Raw genomic sequence first — 22,426 nt, 5'->3', positions numbered from 1 at the left:
TTTGAACAGTGTCATTGTGATACCTAGGGTATCAATTATGCAGAAAGTGTCAAGTTTTTAGAAGGAAAGATTGAAATACTCATTACTTTGATTTTGCAACAACATAATTGCTGAATCATACCTACCAGGGTGGAAGCCAATGAACTGGTTGGACTTGGACACTTTCAATTAAAAACACCATTATCTTCTAGAAGGGCCTTAGCTCTAACTTTGTTGTTCACACTGAGAGACATGTGGTTACAGATGTGCCATTGACAGACAGGAACATGTTTCTAATTCCCAACAGGTATTGGAACTCCTTGGTGTAACAAGGAAAGTACCTGTGAGTGGCAGCCCATCATTTGCCCTTGACTAGTCCCCACTTGTGTATGAGAAATGAGTCCAAATAAAGTGGGAAGAGATAATTTCCTAACTCTCTCAACTGGTGACAATGAAGACCGATGGAAAATAGATACCATCATTTGAAAGCTGTTAGACAAAGAAAAAGTAACTCTGAATTCTGCAGCAAATGAGTTTATTCATGAAGATGATGGATGTCCAATACAATCCAACAATACCAGAAGATGCCTCTTTGATGAATATATGATTAATTAAATCACTAAAAGAATATTACGACAGTAATGGCAATTTAATGATTATTACAAGAAACAGCTAATGATGGGATTTAAAAAGGATGTTAAACTATACCTTAATTAATCCCTTGAAGCCGGTTGCCCATTTGGCTCTGGTCTCTATCATTGGAAAGTATTGGTCTCTTTTACCAATACAAGTCTTCGATAACAACTGTGCATTATGAGGGCCAGAGGGTCGGTTTAATTCCTGCTACCATGTTGCCTTTACAGTTTTCTCTGGTTATTATAGCCAACAATTTCTTTACAGACACACTTGCAAGACCAGTATCTATTGCCCATCTCTGAGAAGGTGGTGGTGAGTCACACAAATCCTGGCAGTCCTTCTGATCCCACTCCCACAGTACTGTTGGGGAGGGAGTTCCCAGGATCTTGACCCGGTGATTATGAAGGATGGTGCAACCAGGAGGGAAATCGGTGTTTCCATTCACCTTGTCCTTTTTAATTTTGTGTGCATCATTTGCAGAAATTACAGTAAATCTGCAAGAGCAACCTATGCTGAAGACGTCTGGTCAAATTTCCAGTGTGATACAAAATGACTCAAGTTGCTGTTATTGTGCTTTGAACCAAGTTTTCAATGCTGTCATGCTGAATTAAACAGCGCAGTATAATCTAATCTCAGTTTCTCCAATTTACGTGAAAAGATGAATCCTGATACTCAGACCATGACCCTTGTTCTGCACTCTCCAGCCTGAGGAAAGAATTATGTTACTTAATCTTTCTTCATTAGAAAGCTCACTTTCCAGGAATTGACCTAATAAATCTATGCCATCCTCAGGATAAGAGGAAGCAGCTTCACCATGACCAGTTTGTATGATCCTCCTCAACCTGAGAAGTTCAACATGTCAACATGGAGGAGTTCAATGACTCACTGCATTCACTGAACTAAGGAGGAAGCCAGATTAGTGTGTGTCGTTTTATACATGAAGACAGAAACATTTTTTTGTCATTTTGCAGCAATGTTTTTTTCATCCAAAATTGTCACAAGGCAGACATATCGTCCAACTGGAAAACAATTCTGTTCCTGAGCAAAAGATGGTGAATGAAAGGTCATTAGTCCTAATCTTAGATCCTGGGCATTTTTCTCCATGAAAGGGTAAATGTAATAATTTGTGGAGACACAAGAGACCGCAGACGCTGAAATCAGGAGCGACAAGCAATCTGCTGGAGGAACTCAGCGAGTCGAACAGCATCTGTGGGGGAGAAGCAATTGTCGATGTTTTGGGTCAAAACCCTGCGTCAGGACTGAGAGGGGAGATGGCCGGTATAAGGAGAAGAGGGGAAGTGGTGAGACGGAGTTGATGAGAATGTGGGAGGATTAAATGGGATTAATGTAGAACTAGTTGTTTGGCGTGGACTCAGTGGACTGAAGGGCCTGTTTCTGTCCTACATCTCTCTACGACTAAGATGTGTTTCCATTAATTAATAATATTCACCCCAAGATTCAGCCTTGCCATTAATCCAGTGGAATTTTGACCTTCAGTTTTGGTCACGTCAGCCATATTACACTCCTGGACTGAGATGTGCAGTCATTTGTTTTTACTTTTGTGTTAAAAAGCAGTACTTTGGATGCCAAGTACTAAATAAGCAAGCATTCCTCCCTTTTATACCCAGTGGACTTTGTAATTTTGCACTCCTTCCTGCTATACAAATGTGTAACTCACAAAAATGTTCAGAACCACAGAAATTGGAGAAAATGTACAGTACAGGCAGCTATCACTTGGCACATGGTGATCAGCCATCCGTGGTGAAAGAAAACCCAACCTAATCCCACCTTCCATCAACTGATCTGTAGCACTGTAGGTCATGGCTCTTTAAGGATACATCCAGGCATTTTCCAAATGTGTTGGGGGGTTTTCAGGCAGCGAGCTCTGGACTCTCATTACCGTCGGGCTGAATAAGCACTTTTCCGCATCTCCCCTCTCTTCTTCCTAATCAATTACTTTAAAATCAATATTTGGGCTTCCAGTTGACTCCCATTTTAATTCCCCATTCCACAGTGAGGCTCAATGCAAGCTTGAGGAACAACACCTCATATTCCAAAGCAAAAAGCAAACTACTTGGAGGAACTCAGCAGGTCAAGCACCAGCTGTGGGAAGGAGAAGGAATCGTCGATGTTTTGGGTCAAGACCCTGCATCAGGACCGAGGAAGGAGAGGAAGACAGTTGGTATAAAGAGGAGAGGCTGAGGGGTGAGACTTCATATTCCAGCTGGACACATTGTACCTGGAGAACTAAATGTCAAATTCTCCAACTTCAGATAACTCACTCCTTTCTGTTTGCAATGAGAACTAGCCATTTTTGCCTGCCACCTTATTTCCTTTTGTTTTGTATTGTCCAACCTCCTCAGTATGCTTTGTCTTAATCAGCAGGAACTGAGTTGGTTGACCAGAATCTGGGGGGGGGGGGGGGGGGGTTGGAAGGAATAATTTATGTTTCAGTTCTGAGCAGGGTTTCAACCTGAAACGTTGACAATTCCACCCCCCCCCCCACACAGAAGCTGCTCGACCTGCTGAGTTCCTCCAGCAGATTGTTTGTTGTTCCTTCCCACCTTTTCTGCTACCCAAAACAACTCGTTCCACTCTCTCCAGGTAGATAATACCTAACCTGCTGTGCGTTTCCTGTACGTTCTGGTTTTATTTCAGGCTTCCAGCAGCTGCAGTAATATTTGATTTTCATTCAATCTGTTTCCCTTGGTTTTTGCACCTCTTCACTCATAGCAAACCAGAAGGAATGATGCCTGTCACAACTGTACAGACTTGAGTTAATTCCTCTCTCATTCTTCTCTGTTCCGAACTAAAACTCCAGTCTATCAAATTTTTCCTAATAACTCAAATGTTCATATCCTGGCCACACCGGTGTATTTATTGTTGTATTTATCATTACCATGTTTACTTTGTGAGCCTCATGTGTACAAGAAACTTCACTGTACACTGGTATATACGACAATAAACTAATCTGAATCATTTCTGCAAAACTTTCCTCTGCACCTCTTCATGCAATAACATTCCTGTAATGTGGTGACTATCAATCGACACAATATTGAAGATGCAACTGCGTAAGCACTGAACACAGCAATAACCTCCCTGCTCTTGTATTCTATGCCTCAGCTAAAGGATAGCATGCCACATGTCCCTAGCACCATATTCTCCACCAATCTTGCTTTGTTTGACAATCTGTGGACACACTGTGCCAGGTCCCTCTGGTTCTCCACACCTCAGATTTATTGTACGTTGCAACTCTTCAAATGCATTCCCCATACTTCTCCACATTAAATTACACTTGTTATTTGTCCCTTCCTCTCTTTCGAATGAATGCCATAGCCATCAAAATCCTCTTAAGAATTGACAGCCTGAGCCTTTGCAATTTCCTGGCAACTTATCTACTGTCAGAGATGACCAAACTCCTAAATACTTTCTCCTTTACTATGTTTATCCCATTCAATCTCCCTCAGCTGCATTGACATTATTTCCCTTTTGTAAAGAGAGCTGCAAAGTATTCATTAATAACTGTCTCCACATCCTCCACCTCCATGCATAGATCACCTTTTTGCTCCCCAAGAATAAACTCCTTCCCTAGTTATCCTCTGTCCTTTCTTTACACATTTATAAAAGACCTTTGATCTATTTGATTTTACCTGCCAGTGTGTCTTCATGTCCTCTCTTTACTTTCCCAATTCCTCTTTTAATTTTGCCCTTACCGTCTCTATATTCTTGTAGGCTTTCTGAGGTGTTACATTCTTAAACTGCAAAATAAAAACACTGAAGAGACTCTAAAGAAAATGATTACATTGTTGAACAACAAGTAAAGTGATTGGCAAAAGAACCAAAGGCAGCATGAATGATGTTTTTACACGGTGAGATGGAGGTGTACAGTAAGAATGTGAACGTTCATATAAATCCTAACCAAAGGTTTGGCCTATTGGTCTGAAGTTCAAATTCCAGCACAAACTTAAATTTAAGTTAGTAATCATGATAATTTTTTTTAAAGACCAAATGGATCACCAATGCGGTTCAGAGAAGGGAACCCACCATCCTTGCTTGGTTCCACTAACTCATTAGCTCAAGCAACCTGAGCTATGCAGTTCATCAGTGATTAGAAATGGGAAATAAATGCTGGTCTTGCTCGTGACTCCTACATCCTGTTAGTTAATAGATTAATTAAAGAGCTGGCACTGTCAAAGTTAGTTAAATGGCCTCCCATATTTCAGCAACTAACTTCATGGTTAACCATTTCCGACATCATAAGACGTGCTGGTTGTGACCTTAAATAGCATGCACGCACACAATATTTTTCACAACCTAGCAAAAAAAAATTAAAATTAGTATGCACATTTTATTTTCGACTGGAGACCCAAGAGACCGCAGGTGCTGGAATCTGGAGCAATAAACAATCTGCTGGAGGAACTCAGCAGGTTCAGCAGCATTCGTGGGGGGGGGCGCAAGAAATTGTCGATGTTTCAGGATTTGACCCAACACGTCGACAATTCCTCTCCCCCACCGAATCAAAGATAAGATATAAGATATTTATTTATTAGTCACATGTACATTGAAACACAGAGTGAACTGCATCTTTTTGCGTTACTGAGAATGTGCTGGGGGCAGCCCGCAAGTGTCGCCGCTCTTCCAGTGCCGACATAGCATGCCCACAGCTCCTAACCTGTACGTCTTTGGAATGTGGGAGGAAACCAGAGCACCAGGAGAAAACTCACGCAGACACAGGGAGAACGTACAAACTCCTTACAGACAGTGGCGGGAATTGAACCCGGGTCACTGGTGCTGTAACAGCGTTACGCTAACCACTACACTACCGTGCCGCCTGATACTGCTCGACTCGCTGAGTTCCTCCAGCAGATTGTTTGTTGTTTTAATTTTTTGATTGATACCAATGGTCCATTTCTTTTGTTACCGAAGGTGGTCGCTGTTTGTTAAGTAAATATATTCTTGTCAAAGACAATGGCCAGTTCTGTCTGTGTGTTTTAAGACATTTTCTGCAAAAATCTGTGCAAATGGCCAACACAGTGTTAAACACACAGCAGCACAAAATGACCCCAAATAGATTTCACTGAGCTCTAGGCTCCAGTAAATGCTTGTAATGAAGAGTAGATGTACAGAATATTTAATTACTATTTTGTTGACAGTCACCTGGTTGTCAGCTAGGGGTGTGGCAACTCAGTGCACTGATTAATAACCAAAGATTTGGTCTAATGATGTGGACTCAATTACCATGGTAATTGGGCATGCTGAATTCAATTAGATTAAATAAAAAACCTTGACCACAAAAAGACTGGATTATCATGAAGCTCATCACGTTCACCACTGTTCTTTAGGGAAGGGAATAAATTCTGCTGTAGGCTATTTGTAACTCCAGTCTCTCCACTGTCATTGACCAACTAATCTACAAACAGACAAGAGACAATTCAGGGGAACATAATGGTAGACGGTAAACACTGAGGTGAAGGTGGCTTTTGGTACGCTGGCCTTCATCAGTCAGGGCATTGAGTATAGAAGTTGGAAGGTTATGTTATTGTACAAGACATTTGTGAGGCCGTATTTGGAGTTGTGTGTTAGGCTTTGGTCATCCTGCAATAGGAAAGATGTCATTAAGCTGGAAAGAGTGCAGAAAAGAATTTCCCTCAGGACTCGAGGGCCTGAGTTATGGAGAGAGGTTGAGCAGGCTCATTCTTTATTTCATTGGAGCATAGGAGAATGAGGGGTAATCATACAGAGGTATATAAAATCATGAGGGGCATAGATAGGATGAATGCACACACAGTCTTTTTCACATGGTTGGGGAATCAAGAACTAGAGGACATAGGTTTAAGATGAGAGGGGAGAGATTTAATAGGAACCCAAGGGGCAATTTTTTTTTTAAAAACCACAGAGGGTGGTCTCTATATGGAATGAGCTGCCATGAGGCAGGTACATAACAACATTTAAAAGGCACCTGGACAGATGTATGGATAGGAAGGGTTTAGAGGGACATGGGCCACATGCAGACAAATGGGACTAGCTTAGATGCACATACTGGACGGCATGGACTAGTTGGGCTGAAGGGCCTGGTTCTGTGCCGTCTGCCTCTATGACAGGTCTTATCTGCAATATCCATATCCTGTGAACGGATGCATTGAAAAAATCAATCTTGCTCCAGGGAAGAGGCTGGATTATGATATAAGACGCCCTGACCAAAAACAATCAACTCTTTTCACCCTGCTCCCTCAGCCCCCAAGTTGGCTTGCTGTCCACAGTGTCTCATTCCCCATTATAACTCTAAATGGCATCAGCCTCTCCCAGGGGAAACACACTGACCACAAAGCCATCTGGTGTGAAGACCAGGTGACCACACAGCAGGAAACATGCCTTGGGCCAAAAAAGCATCGCTTAAAAGCTTTATTCTGATAGAACCACTGATGCATAGTGTTGAAATAGCCTTCAGTGGAATGTCAAACAGAGTGATATACACATGGAGCCGATAGTGAGGCTCCATACAGTATTAACCAAACGTAATGGTTGTACTTTACTGTGTCAATGGCTTATTATGTACTGGTGTTTCAACAGCGTATTCCTGGAATTCTTTGCTTTAGACTCTGGAAAGCAAACCCGTGCTTTTCATTATAACGTCATGTAAACAGATTGAATGAGTAGTTAGTTTTGTTTACGCGTGTCCAGTACAAGTTTCTAAAGCAGAAACCAAACCAATTTGACCAAAATTATCCTTCTCTTCCACTGATGACAGAGGTGCAGAACATGATACCAGATCCCAGCCATGTCCAGTTAACCGACCTTTGGTCATGACAGTTTGTTTGATCAAACCCAATTTCGAATTATACAAAGCAAAGTACACAGGTTGCTGGAAATCAAAGACAAAAGCAAAAATTGCTGAGAATCTCATAACTGTTTCTGTCTAGCACTCAGCTCTTGTGGTAGTAGAGAGATCCTAGTGCAGGTCAGAGACTTGGGTCAGGTTTCTGCATCTGAGTCCAGAAATTCAAAAAGAATCTGTAAGCCTCGTAATCAAAATAGCTTTTTCAACTTATGCACTTGCCTTAAACCAGTGGGCCCAATTATAAAAAGAAGCCATTGTAAACTGTAACCTGCCCAAGTACTGCATTCTCTACACCAAACATGGATTTAGTTGATCACTATGAACCAGAGGTCCTAAGTACGTCTGTTTAGGTTTTATGAGGCACCTTTCCTAATACCAGTCTCGTCTTTCCATCACTGCCTCTGACAAAAACTTCCCATGTCAATTTACACACACCATAGTTGTAAACCAAGATACAATGTTGATGAGAAGGCTGCACACCGAACTTTTTACTAACCCCAGGTTCGTTAATGGAGTTAATTATCTTATCAAAACTAACCTTGTGGGAAAGAGGAGTGACCAATCTAAGATCACTACATTGCCAGGAGACTATTGCTATTTGCACAGATTTGTGCCATAACATTTAATACTCAGTACTTCACCAGCAGTACTTGATGCACATGAATTTATTGGCCCTTCATGCCTGACATCATTTGGCATCTGGTTCTTGACTCCAAATGTATTTGCATTCCCTTGACAGGCAGCCCTGATCACTCAAGGTCTGGAATAAACGCTCTCTGAAAAGGATCATTTTGAAAAATGTAAAACAAGTTAATATTGAAATTAATTTAGTGTGCTGCTTTTGGTTTCGATAAGAAATTATACACCCACCCCTCCCCCTTTGACACTCACTAATTTTTAATCAATGCACCATAGAAAGCATCCTATCTGGATGCATCATGGCTTGGTATGGCAACTGCTCTGCCTGGGACCACAAGAAACTGCAGAGAGTTGTGGACACAGCCCAGTGCGTCACGGAAACCAGCCTTCCCTCCGTGGACTCTGTCTTTACCTCTCACTGCCTTGAAGCAGCCAGCATAATCAAAGACCCCACCCACCAGAGACATTCTCTCATCTCCTCTCTCCCGTCAGGCAGAAGATACAGGGGACTGAGGGCATATTCCACCAGGCTCAAGGACAGCTTCTATCCCACAGTGATAAGACTATTGAACAGTTCCCTCTTATGATGAGATGGAATCTTGACCTCACAATCTACCTTGTAGACCTTATTGTCTACTTGCACTGCACTTCCTCTGTAGCTGTGACACTTTACTGTGTATTCTGTTATTGTTTTTACCCTGTACTACCTCAATGCACTGTGTAATGAATTGATCTGTATGAACATTATGCAGGACAGGTTTTTCACCATACCTCAGTACAAGTGACAGTAATAAACCAATACCAATAAAAGATGCAGATGAATCTTCCTCATTAGTTTACCCCCCCCCCCCAAGCATTTCAATAGATTGCTAGATATGCCTCAAGCTTGACCCTCCATTTGCCACCAGAGTTCTACACTCACTCGACCACTCCTTTAACCCTCTTTGGATGCCTAGGATGACCTTTAGCCTTTGCCCCCAGAATCAAATTGCCCTGGTGTGATCTTCATTTCTGATCAACTGGTTTGCTAATCTACTGTCAAATCAACCTGAATCTCATCAAACAAAAGTCTTATTCTCCTGCGACTTCCTTCGAAACTGTAGCTCATCTGATACTCAGTTGCAAGTACCAAGTCTGGCTCATCCTTTACACTTATTCTCATGAATCTATGTTGGCTATTCGACCTCCAATGTATCAAATATTAAATCTGCATCCAGTTTAAATCCATGTATGACTTTGCTCCTTTCTTTCTTTAACCAACAATGGGACCCTCTCCATGAACTATCTGCCCTTTTCATTCTGATTCCTTGCAAATAACAATTAGCATGGTGCCACCACCCATCCAGGCACCACATTTCCCTCTCAAACCCTGTGCCTATCTACGGTGGTGTAGCAGGTAGAGCTGCTGCCTCAAGGCTCCAACGACCCTGGTCAATCACGACCTCTATAACTGTTTGTGTGGAGTTTGCATGTTCTTCCTGTTACTAGGTGGATTTCCTCTGGGTGCTCTTCGCACATCCCAAAGATTTTCTGATAGATTAATTGGCTGCTGTAAATTGTCCCCAGAATAGATGGGTGGCAGAAGCCGATGACCAGATAAGGATGGATAACTGGGCAATAAAGTGAGGGAATGGGACTGAAGGAATTGCTGACAGCCAGCATAGATTTGGTGGGACGATTGGCCTCCGATGTCACGAGGAAATACGAAATCTCTGCAGTGTATATGTGCAAAAATGGCTTTAAGAACTAGGATATACCATGTGGTATGGCATTCTTAGTAAATTAGTGTTCCAGATACTGCCCTTTGTTGAAATGACCCTTCAAGAAAGGATTTTCTTCTGGTAGTTCTACCTGCGACACAGAAGCCAACAGATAATATACTCGCCAAAATACAAGTTGTCCAAGATTGAATCAATTTTCACACTTGCTTTGGCTCAGATCATTTTTCCTCAGAAATTTTTGACATATTGTAGGTGCTCAGGGATGCAATGCATGATTGTTGCACTACACAGCATCTCCATGTTATAAAAAATGCCTTATATCTGCAAGCAATTCCTTTATTCATGTGGTGATCATGAACACTACCTAGAATCTACTGAGCTCATAATGTACCCCAATAGAGTAACCCTGCAAACCAGTGTCTGCATCATAAAACCATGCTGCTCATTTCTCCAGTCTGACCACCACACTGTTCTTATTTATGATCCATGAGACTCAATTAATTTGTTTTCTTTTTAGATACTCAACAGAAATTTGAACTAGATGACTGATATTTCAAGAACTCTTCTGAACAATCTGCAAGACCCGGGGTTGATGGACTATTACACAAGGGCTTGTGGCTGCTATTGTATTATTGTTGACCAATTTAATCAATAAGCTTTGTGAGAGACTTTGAATTGTGGATCTGCAAAGAGTTGCTCTCACTGAACCAAGCACTGATCCCCACGTCTTGAGATATTCATTTTATTGGCAAGTGGAATTATAATGTAAACCATGACTAATTTCATATTTAGTTAAACCACTATGACCGATGGCCTAATGTAACAGCGTGGGCATGAATAGTTCTTTAGGCTTCCTACAGCTACTTTCTTGGCTTTGTGATGTTTACCTAAGGTTAAGCCTATGAATGTAACCCATACACTTCCGTCAAACCTCCACTTTACTCCAACGATCAGAGGAGAGACACTTATCTGTCACTCGTGGGCCCCACAGGGCAGAGTTCACAATTCATTATCCTGAGCCATCGACACATCAGATCTCTCTAAACCTCAGACACACCATCCCTTATAGTCTCACTGAAACATGGTCACAGTCAAGCCATTCCGGCGAAAGTCCTCTGCTAGCTGCTTAGAGTGTCGGATTTTTCCAGAGAGTGCTTCAAAGACATCGTTTTGGTCAACTGCCGTCGCTATCTTGTAAATAAATTCCTCCAAGGACTCCAAGCCATTCAGCCCAAGGTTAACGCCGCAACCTGGAAGCAAGAGGGAAATGGTACTAGTTAATAGAGCTGGTGACAGCATACAGCAGTGCCCATAAGCACAAAGCTAGTTCATCAGGATGAAGAGGCCAACATTTTGCACACTTCATTCTACACAATTACTAACGAACACATCTTTGATATGAAGCACAACACAGATAATTAAAAGTTTTTTCTTAAATTGAGTCAGTCACTTGGATCATGGGCAGATAATAAGCAAGATCCGACACTGTAATTCAACTGCTAATAATCAGTTCTGGTGATTAGATGAAGATGCGAAAGGACAATGGAGTGGAATTTTGTCTGTTCTATGGCAAGACCAAAGATAAGATAGATATATAGATATATTTTATTAGTCACATGTATATCGAAACACACAGTGAAATACATCTTTTGCGTCGAGTGTTCTGGGTGCAGCCCGCAAGTGTCGCCACACTTCCAGCGCCAACACAACATGCCCACAACTTCCTAACCCGTACATCTTTGGAATGTGGGGGGAAACCGGAGCAAACCCACGCAGTCACAGGGAGAACGTACAAACTCCTTACAGACAGCAGCCGGAATTGAACCTGGGTCCCTGGCGCTGTAATAGCATTATGTCAACCGCTACACTACCGTTTCCGTTCCTTCTTACAATCCTTGAGCAATAACATCAAGAGCGGCCCTCAACTAGAGACGTACAAAAAGTGCAGTGATTCTGTGCCATATCCTGCACTTCAACAAGAGAATCTGACATACCAGCACCATAGGAAACCGACGCTTTGCAAGCTGCTCTCAGCAGATCTATTTATTACTTCTATTATGATTGCTGTACTCTTTTAAATCTAAATTCTTTGACTTTAATAATTACTAACAATGTTCTTTTAAATCTACTTACAGGTCTGCAATCTTCTCACCTCCCGGAGATAAATGGACTCTTGCCCTCATAATCTACCTCATCATGGCCTTACACTTTATTAACTACCTGCATGGCACTTTCTCCGTAACTGTAACACAATATTCTGCATTCTGTTATTACTTTTCCCTTGTTCTACTTCGACATACCGATATTGTGAAAAGATCTGTATGCATGGCATGCAAAACAAAGTTTTTCACTGCACCTTGGTACATGTGCCAATAATAAACCAATTTTACCAATCTTTGGTGTTAAAATGTGCCTGGTGTCCTTGTTATTCTGGGTGAGAGGGGATATAGGTTTGAGAGATTGTGAAGACCGATATCCCATTTTAAATGTTTTAATTTCTGTAGCCACATTTGAAAAGCATTACACAAACTTTTTGCACAAATTCTTCAGCCAACCTTGTCAACACTCTGGTAATACAAGTTTGATCATGCTTTCAGTCAAGTTTCTGATTGCAATTAATGGGGATGAGATTTCCACATCAGAATTGAAGTAGTTTGTGCAGTCTGAGCTTCTCAAATTGAATGACAAGGGTGGGCTGGGTTAGGCAAATTTCCTGTCATGTACTTTAATTCAACCAAGCCCAGTACCCCAAGACTAGTTCATTTCATTACCCATTTATACAATTCCTCTTTAATGACCAGGAAGATTCCAGGTTCGATATTTGCTTTAATGCAGATACCCAAGGAAGTACAGGACATTTAATAATGATGTTCCAGAGTTAAGAAGATTGGATAGGACAAGCAGAAATGATGGCAAATCTGAGCTTTCAATTCCAATTACTAACCAGTGATTCTTCCAAAATGAAGTGGCTGTTATTGAGCTATTTGCCATGACAGTCAATTTGTGAATAATTAATGAGAAGACAAGCCAACAAAATCAAAATGCTATTTCCATTAACTACAATGATTCAGAAATAATTTTCATAAAGTTTGGGGGAAACTAAACACTTCTGCATCTATCGGTGTATCTTAAAGGTTAACAGCCAGTCAGCCATTTCAATTGTTTTCAAGACCTTTCAAGAGAAATGTAGAAACAGCAATCCTTGCAAAATGTGGTTCTAATTTACTACTGAAAAATATTGATTGACATCATCTGACCCAAGACGTGATTGCAGTGGAAGAACAATTTTTATCTCACCAGTCACATAACCTTTTGTGAAGCTTCTACAGTCTTGGAGATGTTAAGAAGTCTCAACTAAAGATTAGTGGTACACCATTTCTTGGGAAATAGTACAATCATTTTCTTCCAGAATGACTTTCGTGTTACATGCAATTACTCTCGTTACCCAGGGAGAAAAGGCTAATTATAACAATTTAGTTGGTTGTCTAAAGTTGAATGCTATACACAAGTGTTTGGTGAAAACCAACAACTACTTTCCATAAAAGGAAACAATCTGTATATTTAAGGAAGGGAAGAGTTGAACAAGTGTGATTAATTGGTTAGCTCTGTCAAAGGCTGAGTGGCCTTGCTCAGGTTATTAGCACTAAACATAAGACAGTATTGGACATGGGTTACACTCCCCTCCATCACATTTTGATCCATTGAACTCTTGTGGTTTATGGAAGGAAATCCACTATTCTTAGCCAGTTAGGTCCAGATCCAACTCCAGACCTGCTAATGTGGTTGACTCTTAACTGTCCTCAGTCCTGGGACAATTAGGGACAATTAATGAATGATAGCCCTGTGAGTGACTTCCACATCCTATGAATGAATCATTTAGAAAACATGATTACAAGTAGCAACTCTCTTTTGCACTACTGATGAATAAATTCATTTCTCTGCCCATTCTTATCCTTTTCTTTGCAAATTTAAAATGTTCATGGAACAAAAATGAAATACTATATTATTACAAAAAGACAATTAAAAGTTACTTCAGAAATGATTTCCTCCCATTATATTAAATGTATAATGCCAGTCATCCATTTTCATTAATTCTATAGTGATCACATTTGTAAAACATACCTGCAATCTAAATCTTCTGAATAGAATCACAAGATCACAAGACAAGGGAGCAGAAGTAGGCCATTCGGCCCATCGAGTCTGCTCCAAAGAAAAGGGAAAAAAGAAAAAGAAATGAGAAATTGGGGGAGGGGGAGGAAACACACTATTCTAACCCCAATTTCCGGCCTTATCCCCATATCCCTTGATACCCCGACCAATTAGATATCTTCTATCTCTTCCTTAAATGCCTCCAATGATCTGGCTTCCACTGCTGTACGTGGCAAGGAATTCCACAACTTCACTACCCTCTGGCTAAAGAAATTTCTCCTCATCTCTGTTAAACCTGTACCCTCTAATTCTAAGATTGTGCCCTCTGGTCCTGGACTCACCCACCAAGGGAAACAGCTTGGCCACATCTACTCTGTCCAGTCCTTTCAACATTTTAAATGTTTCTATGAGGTCCCCTCTCATTCTTCTGTACTCCAGTGAGTACAGTCCAAGAGCCGACAAACGCTCATCATACTTAAGCCCTTTCATTCTGGGAATCATCCTCCTAAATCTCCTCTGAACCCTCTCCAATGTCAACACATCCTTCCTAAGATATGGGGCCCAAAACTGTGCACAGTATTCCAAATGAGGCCTCACTAGTGCCCCGTAGAGCCTCATCAACACTTCCTTACTTTTATACACTATACCTCTCGAAATGAATGCCAACATAGCATTCGCTTTCCTTACTGCTGATCCGACCTGGTGGTTAACCTTTAGGGTATCCTGCACAAGTACCCCCAAGTCCCTTTGTACTTCTGTACTTTGAATTTTCTCTCCTTCTAGATAATAATCTGCCCCCTTATTCCTGTTTCCAAAGTGTACAACTGCACATTTCTCAACATTGAATCTCATCTGCCATTTCCTTGCCCATTCTCCTAAACTATCTAGGTGTCTCTACAACCTTCCTGTCTCCTCAATACTCTCTACTCCTCCACCTATCTTGGTGTCATCCACAAACTTAGCCACAAAACCATTTATTCCATCATCCAAATCGTTTATGTTCAAGGTAAAAAGAAGCGGCCCCAACACCGACCCCTGCGGAACACCACTAGTAACCGGTAGCCAACCAGAACAAGATCCTTTTATTCCCACCCTTTGCTTCCTACCGACTGGCCAATGCTCCACCCATTCTGTTATCCTACCTATAATCATTATCCATACCAAAAACTTCTGGCGTTTTAGACTTTTGGCTCACATTAAGAGCTTATTGCATTGTCCAGAATTATGCTGATCAATTGGAGGACAAAGGACTGCATTACAGAGGAGATTTACGAGGATGTTGCCAGGACTTGAGGGACTGAGTTATGGAGAGAGGTTGAGCAGGTTGGGACTGTTTTCACTGGAGTGTAGGAGAATGAGGGGTGAACTTATAGAGGTGTATAAAATTATGAGTGGCATAAATAGGGTCAAAGCGCACAGTCTTTTTCCCAGGATTGGGGAATCAAGAACTAGAGGGCATTAGTTTAAGGTGAGAAGAGAAAGATTTCATAGGAACCTGAGGGGCAACTCTTTCACCCAGAGGGTGGCCAGTATATGGAATGAGCTGCCAGAGGAAGTGGTTGAGGCAGGTACATTGAACCTTTCCTATGTACCTGTCCAAGTGCCTTTCAAATGTTGTTAAAGGGATATGGGCCAAACGCGGGCAAATGGGACTAGCTTAGATAGGAATTTTGGTCAGCATGATCAGAGGGGCCAAAGGGCCTGGTTCTGTGTTGCATGACTCTATGACTGACTGCATTTAGGCATGTTCCTTTTTGTGTTATTTAAAAGGGAGGTAGGAATGGGAAGCCCAAGAGGAACAGTGTTTCCAGATCTTTCATTACACAGTATCAAAGGCATATTTTATGTTGTGTTCTGTTTTCCTTCATTTTGACAGGGCTTTTATTTTGCCCACTGTCCAATCTAATTGATATTATTTGCTCCCAATATCTGGGCATCATTGACAAGCCCAACATTATGGCCTAGTACAGAAGCTCCATCATTCAGAATAAGTACAAAGTGTTACAGTTTGGGAAGTTAAACCAGGGCCAGACTTGCACAGCAAATTGCAGGACCCTGGAGAGTGTCGTAGCATAGACAGACCTCGGGGTACAAGGACGTAGTTCCCTGAAAGTGGCAACACAGGTAGAACACAGAACATTACAGCACAGTACAGGCCCTTTGGCCCACGATGTTGTGCCGACATTTTATCCTGCTCTAATATCTATCTAACCCTTCCCTCCCACATAACCCTCCATTTTTCTATCATTCATGTGGCTATCTAAGAGTCTCTCAAATGTCACTAATGTATCTGCCTTCACCACCTCTGCCGGCAGTGCATTCCACACACCCACCACTCTGTGTAAAAAAAAACAAACTTACCCCTGACATCCCCCTGAGACCTTCCTCCAATCACTTTAAAATTATGCCCCCTCATGTTAGCCATTGTCGCCCTGGGAAAAGTCTCTGACTGTCCACTCAATCTGTGCTCTCTTATCACCTTGTACACCTCGATCAAGTCACCTCTCATTCTCCTTTCCTCCAAAGAGAAAAGCCCTAACTCACTCAGCCCATCAGGTAGACAGGATGGTGAAGGTGGTGTTTGGCACACTTTACTTCATTGGCCAGGGCACTGAGTACAAGAGTTGGGATGTTATGTTACAACTGAACAAGACGTTGGTGAGATTGAACTTGGAGCATTGTGTGCAGTTCAGGTCCTCATGCTATAGGAATTATGTCATTAAGCTGGAAAGGGTGCAGAAAAGATTCACGAGGATGGTACTGGGAATGGAGAGCTCGAGTTACAAGGAGAAACTGGAAAGGCTGCTAATGTTTTCCCCGGGAGCAAAGGAGGTTGAGGGGTGAGCTAATAGAGGTTTATAAAATCATGAGGGGCATCGATAAGGTGAATGGTCACAGTCTTTTTACCAGGGTAGGGGAGTCTAAAATTAGAAGGCAAAGGTTTAAGGTGAGGGGAAAGATTTAGAGGGGACCTGAAGGGCAACATTTTCAGCACAGAGGGTGGTGAGTAAATCAGAACGAGCTACCAGAGGTGGTGGTTTGGACAGGTACAGGTTTAGAGGGAAATGTGATTAAGCTCAGGTTGACACCTTGGTTGGCATGGATAAGATGGGCCAAAGAGGCTGTTTCAGTGCTCTATAACTCCATGGCTCTATTTAAGAGTGATCAACAAATATTTGGGTATTAAGGCTATTGAGGAATATAGGGTTAGTGCAAGAAAGTGACACTGAGGTAAGATGAGCCATGGTCTATTGATGGGGGATCAGGAACAATAACTTATTCCTTCTTCTATATTCATATGCTTACCCCCATTGGCTCTAGAGCTTGCTAGAGTGTTTCCAAAGGTAGTTATGAGTCAACCACATGACTGCAGGTCTCAAGTCGCAGAGGCAATCCTGAGTGAGAGTGGCACATTTCCTTCTCCTGATAGCTGGTCTGATGGATGAGTTGCAAGGTCATCAAGGATAAAAGCCTGAAATCAAGGCCACACTGGGGGAGCAGAGGAAGAGAGACACTAGCAGGGTGGAAGGGGGGAGCATGCTCGTCAGTAGGTGTCTGATGGAGGAAAGGAGAAATCAGGAGATCCCAGAGGAGAACAGCGCCAATTAAAGGAAGGTATGTAGGTAGGCTTGCTGGACCTCCTGACCTACAAGCCATGTTACAAATCCACTTGCCTGATCTTTATCTCATTTATCTGCCAGGTCTCCACCAGACTCAGGAAATCTCATCTCACAGAACACAAGAAGAGTTGTACTTGCCCAACCAGTCTTCCACTTCCTCTCCAATGTGACTTGCAAGGATGGGCTGATCTTGTTTGAGATTATATTTTACTTCTCAAATAAGCTACAGTAGGTATTAATATTGGCAGTTAACACCACAAAGCCGAACACCCCAAAGTGACAGGCACTAGCAGTATTCAAAGTACTTGACCTAAGTGAGGTTCTCTCCCCCCCAGCTTGAGAGGACCTGGAATAACTCCAGAGCCACAGGATAAACCCCGAATTAGTTTGGGGTGGGAGAGACAGCGAGAGAGCGAGAGCAAGAGAAGAGGTTAGCATAACACTATTACAGCACCAGCAACCCAGGTTCAATTCCTAGCGCTGTCTGTAAGGAGTTTGTACATTCTCCCCGTGTCTGCGTGGGTTTCCTCTGGGTGCTCCGGTTTCCTCCCACGTTCCAAAGACGTACAGGTTAGGAGCTGTGGGCATGCTATGTTGGCGCCGGAAGAGTGGCGACACTTGTGGGCACATCCCAGCACATTCTCAATAACACAAAAAGACACATTTCACTGTGTGTTTCGATGCAAATGTGACTAATAAATACATATCTAATATATATAATTCTTCACCCCCGAAGCCAAGATCCGTAACTCAGATTGAGTAGAACTAGAGGTCATAGGTTTTGGGTGAAAGGTGAAATATTTAAGGGGAATCTGAGGGGGATCATCTTCACTCAGAGAGTGGCGTGAGTGTGGAATGAGCTGCCAGCGGAAGTGGTGGATGTGGGTTCAATTGTAATATTTAAGAGAAGTCTGGATAGGTGCATGCATGAGAGATATGGAAGGCTATTGTCCGGGTGCAGGTAGATGGGACTAGGCAGAAAACCAGGCTGGCAGGGGCCTGTTTCTGTGCTGTAGTGCGCTATGACTACTGCCTGGCTGTGCATGTGTCAAAAGAATGGCCGACAAGCCAAACGAAAACTTTTACAAAAGCATTTCCCCTTCATTGCACAGTTACTTTACCTGTGTCAAAGTTTAAGACTCTAGCTGCTTCACCTTCTATGGTGACTACAACATTATCTCCTTCAATGTAAGCTGCCGTGACCCTCCTGTGTGACAGCATGATTTCAAATAATCTTCGGCTGCACTGTAGAAGGTGAATTGTCAGGTCGTTCACCCTGGGCTCAATGTCCGTTTTGTACGCATTGAAGGATTGATGAAATATATTCTTCATTATCTGCAAAGAAAATAGCAATTTGCTGTGAGATGCATCCCAGTACTACCTCCATCTATCCAGAGAGGACATGGGCAGCACAGTGGCACAGCTGGTAGAGCTGCTGCCTCACAGCTCCCACGACCTGGTTTTGAACCTGACCTCTGGTGCTATCAGTGACCACATCCTTCGGGTGCCCCCATTTCCTCCCACATCCCCAGGACATGCGGGTTGGTAGGTTAAGTGGCCACTGTGAATTGCCCTTAATGTGCTGAGTTGATGGAAATGCGAGGAGAATAAAACTTGATTAGTGTAAGTGGATGGTCAATGGTTAGCATGCATTCTGTGGGTCGAAGGTCCTGTCTCCATGCTGTATGACTCTACGGCAAGCAGCTATTAAGGCAGTTTACAGGCAAATCCCAAAATTAACAGAAGAGCAGAAGACATCCAGAAGTTCCTGCAACATGGTTCAATCCATTGCTAACAATGAGTAGAGACAATGGCTGTGGTTAAGCTGATTGACTTGCAATCCAGATATATGCAATACTGATCTGGAGACAAGTTCAGATCTCACCAGTTAATTAAATAAAGCTGGGAAAGTTAAATAAAGTTGTCAGTCAGTGACCACAGAAAATAATGGGAGCAGATCATTCAACCTTCGAGCCTATTCTGGCACTCAAACAATCATGATCGATCCTTTACCTCAATACAATATTCCTGCTCGCTCCCTGTGCCTTGCGTTAAGAAATATATCAGTCTCCTTAAATATATCCAGAGACTTGGCCTCCAGCCCCTCATGTGGTGGGGAACTCCACAGGTTCACCACCCTCTGAAGACATTTCTCATTTCAATCCTAAATGCCCTACCCTGTATCCCAAGACTGGAACCCTTCATTCTAGACCTTGTAGCCAGGAGAAAACACCCCCCTTCCCCCCACATTCAGTCTATCTAGTCCAGTCAGAATTTTGTATATAATGAACCAGTGGATTATTGAATACACCCTCTAGTTTCCTTTAGGGAAAGACATCTGCCTCCTTATCCTCTCTGGCTTGGATGTGAGTCCTGACCGACCAACAAGGTTGACTTCTAATAGCTCTCAAAATACTCTCATAAGTTGATGACTCGTTACCACTCAAGGTCACCTTGGGATGGGCAATAAATGTTGGGGCTTTACCGGTAACACCCACATTTGAGTCTGCACTGGGCTGTGAGATATGTTAAGGTTTGGTGATCTTCTTGTCATTTTACTGCTCTGCCCCACTCCAACTGTGGCCTCGCTAACTGAAGCTCAACAGGAGATTGAGGAACAACACATCACTTCCCCAAAAGGCACAATAAAAGCTGTTTGAACTCAAAATACAGTGCAACCATTATATATTTTAACCAGTGCTCCGATTGTTTGGGGACAACAGTTGACAGTAATGATGCAACTTGTTTGTCACTCTAGATCTAACTGTTTTTCTCCATTTGCCCCCCATGTCCACACTTTTGCCATTATCCTTTATTATTTAATGTCGACTTCTTCCAGCCAAATTTTATCCTCTCCCACCTCTGCATTTGCTTCAAGCCTCACTGACCTAACTTTTTTCCGGTTCTGATGATCTGTTGAGACGATCTAGAATTCACCACTCATCAGGGTAGTAGAAGTGGATTCAATTGCTTTCAAGAGGATTTTTTTTAACTGGGGAGGAAAAACTGCAGAGCTTTGAGAAAGATTTGGGGAATGTGACTGAAAAGATTACTCAGAGGGGCAGCACAAGTAAATGGGCAGACAGGCCTCCTACACTGTTCTCCCAGGAAGTTCCCAGGATTAGGTGTAGCACAGCCCCATCTCAGGTAGGGCAATCAACACACCAGCACAAAAAGCTCTCCTGGATTCACTTCAAAAATTCTAATACTTTCACACAAAGTGATCCCAGTTAATACAGGGAAAGTTGAAATCCCCTACTATTATAATGGCTACAGATCTGCTCCTCCAACTCCCACTGCAAGCAGACTTTCCAATGTTACTTTCTACTGCCTAAACTTTTATATTAACTCAACTGTAGGAAGCCAAGAGCAAGCAAACTCATGCAAAAATTCAGATCTTTGGTGAAGTATTTTGAGAGGTCAATTGCAAGAGGAATGTATACAGTAAATAGCAGGATGGTTTGGAAAATTAATGTACAGAGGGATCTTGGGGTCCAAATCCATGGCTCCCTGAATGTGGCAACACAAGTAAATGGGATAGTAAAGAAGGCATAGAGCATTACCTTCATCAGCCATGGCATTTAGTATAAAAATTTGGAAGTCACGGTAGTGTAGTGGTTCGCGTAATGCTATTACAGCGCCAGTGACCCGGGTTCAATTCCAGCTGCTGTAAGGTGTTTGTATGTTCTCCCTGTGACTGCGTGGATTTCCTCCGGGTGCTCCAGTTTCCTCCCACATTCCAAAGAGGTTAGGAAGTTGTGGGCATGCTATGTTGGTGCTGGAAGCATGGCAACACTTGCGGGCTGCCCCCAGAACACTCTATGCAAAGATGCATTTCACTGTGTGTTTCGATGTACATGTGGCTAATAAAGATATCTGATCTTATCTCATCTTAAGTCATGTTGCAAGCTGTATAAACTTTTAGTTAGACCACATTTGGAGTATTGTGTGCAGTTCTGAGGTAGCAGCTCTACGAGCTGAACCATTGGTGCCATTAGCAACAAGTCTTCAACTGCTCATCAAATGTGTTGTGATCCATACACACACCTGTATAAAATGGGTTGTGAAAGATTAAATTAAATGCAATCATCAAGCAAATTAATGAAAAGATAGATGTCCAGTTTCAAAGGGGAACTGAGAAATCGAGGACATCTTCAAGAGGCGGTGCCTCAAGAAGGCAGCATCCATCACTAAGGACCCTCACCATCTGGGACATGCCCTCTTCACGTTACTACCATCAGGGAGGAGGTACAGGAACCTGACGACCCACACTCAAATGATTCAGAAACAGCTTCTTCCCCTCTGCTATCAGATTTCTAAATGGTCTATGAACCCATGAACACTAGCTCATTATTTTTTTGCACTATTTAGTTTTGTAATTTATAGTAATTTTATGTCTTTGCACTGTACTGCTGCCGCAAAACAACAAATTTCACTTCAGTGACAATAGATTGGATTCTGAACTACTACAGTCAGGGAACAAACATCTGAAAGGCCCAGGTCTTGGAGGTGGGCAATAATTCAGATGAGATGTGAACAAACACACAAAAGATCCCATGAGGCTTGCTGTTGTTCTCCAGAACAAGTTCCAAACCTGCAGCAAGACTCCCCAATATTCAGACATGGGCTGATAAATGGCAAATGAAATTCACACCACACAAACGTTACATATAATGACCATCTCTAACACGTGAAAATTCAAAAGAACTGCATATGCTGGAAATCAAAATAACAACAGAAAATGATGTGAGCACTCAGCAGGTCAGACTGCATCGATGGGAAGGGAAACAGAGTTAATGCTTTGGGTTGAGGACCCAACATCAGAATATGAAGGGAGATAAAAG

At 42.3% G+C, this 22,426-nt stretch overlaps 1 protein-coding gene across 3 annotated transcripts in view; it reads right to left on the bottom strand.

Annotated features, from left to right (window-relative positions):
• Positions 1-538: 538 nt before the first annotated feature.
• si:dkey-234i14.6 (uncharacterized) overlaps positions 539-22,426 on the bottom strand; it is a 113,716-nt gene continuing 91,828 nt past the window's right edge. Inside the window, exons 4-6 of one of the 3 annotated variants that reach the window (XM_052028572.1) lie at positions 18,704-18,917; positions 13,936-14,013; positions 10,939-11,063 (exon numbers count right to left, since the gene is read on the bottom strand). In XM_052028572.1, coding sequence (XP_051884532.1) covers positions 13,970-14,013; positions 18,704-18,917 — 258 coding nt within the window. In that variant the 3' untranslated portion in view covers positions 10,939-11,063; positions 13,936-13,969. Of the gene's footprint in view, positions 11,064-13,935; positions 14,014-18,703; positions 18,918-22,426 lie in introns of all 3 variants that reach the window. The other 2 variants (XM_052028571.1, XM_052028573.1) reach the window with 2 other exon arrangements.

The sequence above is a fragment of the Pristis pectinata genome, chromosome 13 (assembly GCF_009764475.1).
Source record: "Pristis pectinata isolate sPriPec2 chromosome 13, sPriPec2.1.pri, whole genome shotgun sequence".
Lineage (NCBI taxonomy): Eukaryota > Metazoa > Chordata > Chondrichthyes > Rhinopristiformes > Pristidae > Pristis > Pristis pectinata.
Note: the sequence above shows the minus strand (reverse complement) of the source record. Positions and strands in the feature narration are given on the sequence as shown.